At 37.8% G+C, this 4,354-nt stretch overlaps 1 protein-coding gene across 1 annotated transcript; it reads left to right on the top strand.

The window, feature by feature from the left end:
* Nucleotides 1–312: 312 nt before the first annotated feature.
* Nucleotides 313–4,109, top strand: LOC110918400 (pyruvate dehydrogenase E1 component subunit beta-3, chloroplastic). The gene is made up of 4 exons (XM_022162729.2): nucleotides 313–620; nucleotides 1,997–2,103; nucleotides 2,186–2,229; nucleotides 2,879–4,109. The coding sequence occupies exons 1-4, from the start codon at nucleotides 536–538 to the stop codon at nucleotides 3,849–3,851; spliced, it is 1,209 nt and encodes a 402-aa protein (XP_022018421.1). The 5' UTR covers nucleotides 313–535; the 3' UTR covers nucleotides 3,852–4,109.
* The last annotated feature ends 245 nt before the right edge of the window (nucleotides 4,110–4,354 follow it).

Here is a 4,354-nt window from a genome sequence, read left to right as displayed (position 1 = left end):
TGTCATAATCTTATGGCTTCCTATCCTTTCTAGCGAAAATTAACTTTCTATTTGATTTTTTCCCTAACTTTTATTGTATATAAATTAGTTTGGTTTATTAACTTATTAAAAAAAAAGAAATTACTCTAAAGTCGACGAAACAAAAATCAAACCAAATTTGGTGACCAACACCGAACCCTATACCACAACTACACCAACGGCACCGATTGTTCAAGACAGAGAGCTAAACACATCAACCACTCAAATTCATCCACGTAGACAAATAATCCATCAACCAAGTGTAATCCAGTAACACGTGTCGCATACACATTGGTCAACACAGATCTTACCATGCACTACCGCTGTAGCCGAACAGGCGTTACAACCAAAGCCCCAATTCTCCTGCAACTCGCCACTAAAATACCATCGACCCACACAATCAATACCTTCATCGATTTACACACACTATAAAGTGTAGTAGTGTGTGTTCATTTTGTATTTGAATTTTGATTATCTGTTGTTTTCTCTTGCAAATTTTCTTCAAATCTGCAAGACAATGGCTTCGATTTTTCAAGGAGTCGGAGCTGCAACGTCACTTGATACGAAGAAATTCCAGCTCAGTTCTCTCAGATCGGTTACAGGTTTGTTAAACTGTATCTCAATTGTTTTGATTTCATTGCTGCATGCTTTTTGAGATTTGTAATAACATTTTCTGTTGTTTCTGTGCTAATTGTTTGATATTACTATTTGTAAGTGCCTTAATTATATTTATATTGTTTCTGTTTCATATAATTCGCTTTGATATGTGACATGTTTTCCTGTTTAGATTTTGATTTCTGTTAGGGTTTTGGTTCAGAAATTGAGGTTTGATCTGGTTACTTTTGATAACATTTGGTGAATTGCAGTTAATTATCTCTAATTTTTGTAGTTTATGGTTAATCTCGATAACATTTGGAGAATTACAGTTAATTTTATCTGATTTGTATAGTTTATGGTTAATCTGTATAACATTCGGTGATTTACAGTTAATTTTATCTGATTTGTATAGTTTATGGTTACTCTCGATAACATTCGGTGAACTATAGTATATTATCTCTAGCTTGTATAGTTTATGGTTAATCTCGATAACACTCGGCGAATTACAGTTCATTATCTCTGGTTTGTATCGTAGTTATCAAAGGCGCTAGGCGCATAGGCCAAGGCGCAAAGAAGCGAGGGCCTGAAACAAAAACACGCACTTGAATGAAAAATAAAAAAATATATTATGTGTTAGAATAATACTATTCTTCAAATAAAATAGACAAAAGCTATTATATAACATTTAGTATCATCTAATTAGTACCAAAAGTTATAAAGTAGCGAAGATTCGAATAGAATTCCAAAACTTGAAAGCTTGGTTTAAAAAAGCGTGCCTTAAGCGCGAGGCGACCCAAGGCGCCAACCAAATCGCCTTAAGTGACACAAGGCGCATGATATACAAAAGACGCAGGTGAGGCGCGCTTTTTAGCCTAAAAATTGACCTGAGGCGCAGGTGAGGCGCGCGCCTTATGTACATGGTGTGTTTCTGTGCTGCTGAGTGTTGTACAACAGGCTTTTTAGGCTGTACATTTATGTTTTTTTTTTCATTTTAAAACATATATAGAGCTTAATTATAGCTAAATCATAGGTATTGGATGCTAAGCACTTATAGGATATATAAAATAAATTATATAATCACTTTGCGCTTTGCATACGGAAAGCCCACCGCTTTTGCGCTTCGCTTTTAAAAAATCGGTTTTAGACCTCATCGCTTTTGTGCGCTTCCCGCTTTTTTAAACCAAGCTTGAAAGTTCTAAACTGGATCAGAAATTTGGATGAAAGTTGTTTCAATTGGTATAGTTTATGGTTAATCTCTATTACGTTCGGTGAACTATGGTTAATTATCTCGAATTTGTATAGTTTATGGTTAATCTCGATAACGTTCAGTTAATTACAGTTAATATTATCTGATTTCTATAGTTTATGGCTTGGTTTGCAGGGAGGAAAGCGAGTTGTGTTGTGATGAGATCTGGTGGTGCCAAGATGGACGGTGGTTCGAACCAGATAAGCGGCAGAGCTGACCAGTTGGTTACAAACGCTGTGGCGGTTAGTAGCTCTCTAAATCTCTGTTTCTGCAGGTCTATATATAATTCATCCGATCAACTATTGTTTTATGTATGTGTCGCAGACAAAGGCTGATACTCCAGCAGCATCAACTGCATCGAAGCCAGGGTAATGATATCTCATCTCATATGCATATGATATTCCTTTGCTTGCTATAATTTAGGGCTGCAAATGACCTTGTTCGTGTTCGTTTGTTAAAGAAATACATGTGTTTTCGTAACGAGATTTCATGTTTGTGTTCGTTTGTTAAGGAAATGAACGTGTTCGTGTTTGTTTGTGTTCGTTTGTTTAGGCAACGAACACAAACGAACGTTCCTGTACACAAATGAACACAAACTAATGTCCATGAACACAAATGGAAACCAATGAACACAAACAAGCGTTTATTTACATAATATATAATTCACTAATACTTATTAAATATTTTATCTGTCGAATTTTAAAGCATTTAAATAAAATACAAAAACTAAAAAACACTAGTGAACTATCGAACATAAAAGAACACGTTAGCGAACGTTCCCGAACATAAATGATTGAGCGCGGCTTCTGTTCATGTTCGTTCATTTAACTAAACGAACGAAATTTCTTGTTCGTATATGTTTGTTTAATAAACGAACGAACACAAACGAACTTCCCACCGAACGATTCACAAACTGTTCACTAAACATTTGGTTCGCTTGCAACCCTATTATAATTTGTTACTCGATTGCTTTCGTTTGTTATAATGATGATGACAATGGTAATGTGTGTTCTATAGCCACGAATTATTACTCTTCGAAGCTCTACGCGAAGGTTTGGAAGAAGAAATGGAGAGAGATGCGCGCGTATGTGTCATGGGAGAAGACGTGGGTCATTATGGTGGTTCATACAAAGTCACGAAAGGACTTGCGGAAAAATACGGTGACCTAAGGGTCCTCGATACCCCGATTGCCGAAAACTCGTTTACCGGAATGGGAATCGGCGCTGCCATGACGGGTTTACGACCAATCATCGAGGGAATGAACATGGGTTTCCTCTTATTAGCTTTCAATCAAATCTCCAACAACTGCGGTATGCTGCATTACACATCCGGCGGTCAGTTCAAAATCCCGGTTGTTATTCGAGGCCCAGGCGGTGTCGGGCGGCAGCTCGGGGCGGAGCATTCGCAACGTCTCGAGTCGTATTTCCAATCCATTCCCGGGATTCAAATGGTAGCGTGTTCAACCCCGTATAACGCGAAAGGGTTAATGAAAGCGGCTATTCGAAGCGATAATCCCGTAATTCTTTTTGAACATGTTTTACTTTATAATCTTAAAGAGAGAATTCCGGATGAAGAATATGTTTTGAATCTAGAGGAAGCTGAAATGGTGAGGCCTGGTGAGCATGTTACGATTTTGACGTATTCTCGCATGAGGTATCATGTAATGCAGGCTGCTAAGACTTTGGTCAACAAGGGGTATGACCCGGAAGTTATTGATATCAGGTCTTTGAAACCGTTTGATTTGTATACGATTGGGAACTCGATTAAGAAGACTCACCGTGTGCTTATTGTTGAGGAATGCATGAGAACTGGTGGAATTGGTGCGAGTTTGACTGCAGCCATTACTGAAAACTTTCATGATTATTTGGATGCACCAATTATGTGTCTGTCGTCACAGGACGTGCCGACCCCGTATGCAGGGACTCTAGAGGAGTGGACCGTGGTTCAGCCGCCACAGATTGTGGCGGCGGTCGAGCAACTCTGCCGGTAGGGAGGCGGCTAATGGCGGAAATGAATGACAGTAGTCCCCAGACTCATGCTGGTACCATTGCTCCTATATATTAAACTGCTGTAATTGACTGTTTTTTCTTTTATACTTATGGTGTTTTTGTTTTCTATTTATTGTAGTTTTGTTTGTCAGATAATTATTTAACTTTGTTATTGTTGTTTATGGACCTGGGTGTGGGAAGAACAGTATTCTTGTGTTATGGAGTTTGAAGTGTAGTTGAATATTTAAGTGAGTTTTTTAGATAGGTTTAAGATATGGTTGTGTAATGGACATACTAACTTTTATTCACATAAAACCACAAAAGGGTATACCTGTGTATACCAACGAAACCCGATAGGGAGTGATTGATTGATACCCAACAGGTATTAAGAGATGATTTTATAATCAGGTATGAGATTAAAATTCAAAACCTGTTTCACTCTAGGCCTTAAGCATCCCTAGTTCTATTGAAGAAGTTTTACTAGCTACTAATACGAAATAAATTA

The sequence above is a fragment of the Helianthus annuus genome, chromosome 16 (assembly GCF_002127325.2).
Source record: "Helianthus annuus cultivar XRQ/B chromosome 16, HanXRQr2.0-SUNRISE, whole genome shotgun sequence".
Classification (NCBI taxonomy): Eukaryota; Viridiplantae; Streptophyta; class Magnoliopsida; order Asterales; family Asteraceae; genus Helianthus; species Helianthus annuus.
The sequence above is the reverse complement of the archived record's forward strand: the minus strand, read 5'-3'. Positions and strand labels throughout refer to the sequence as shown.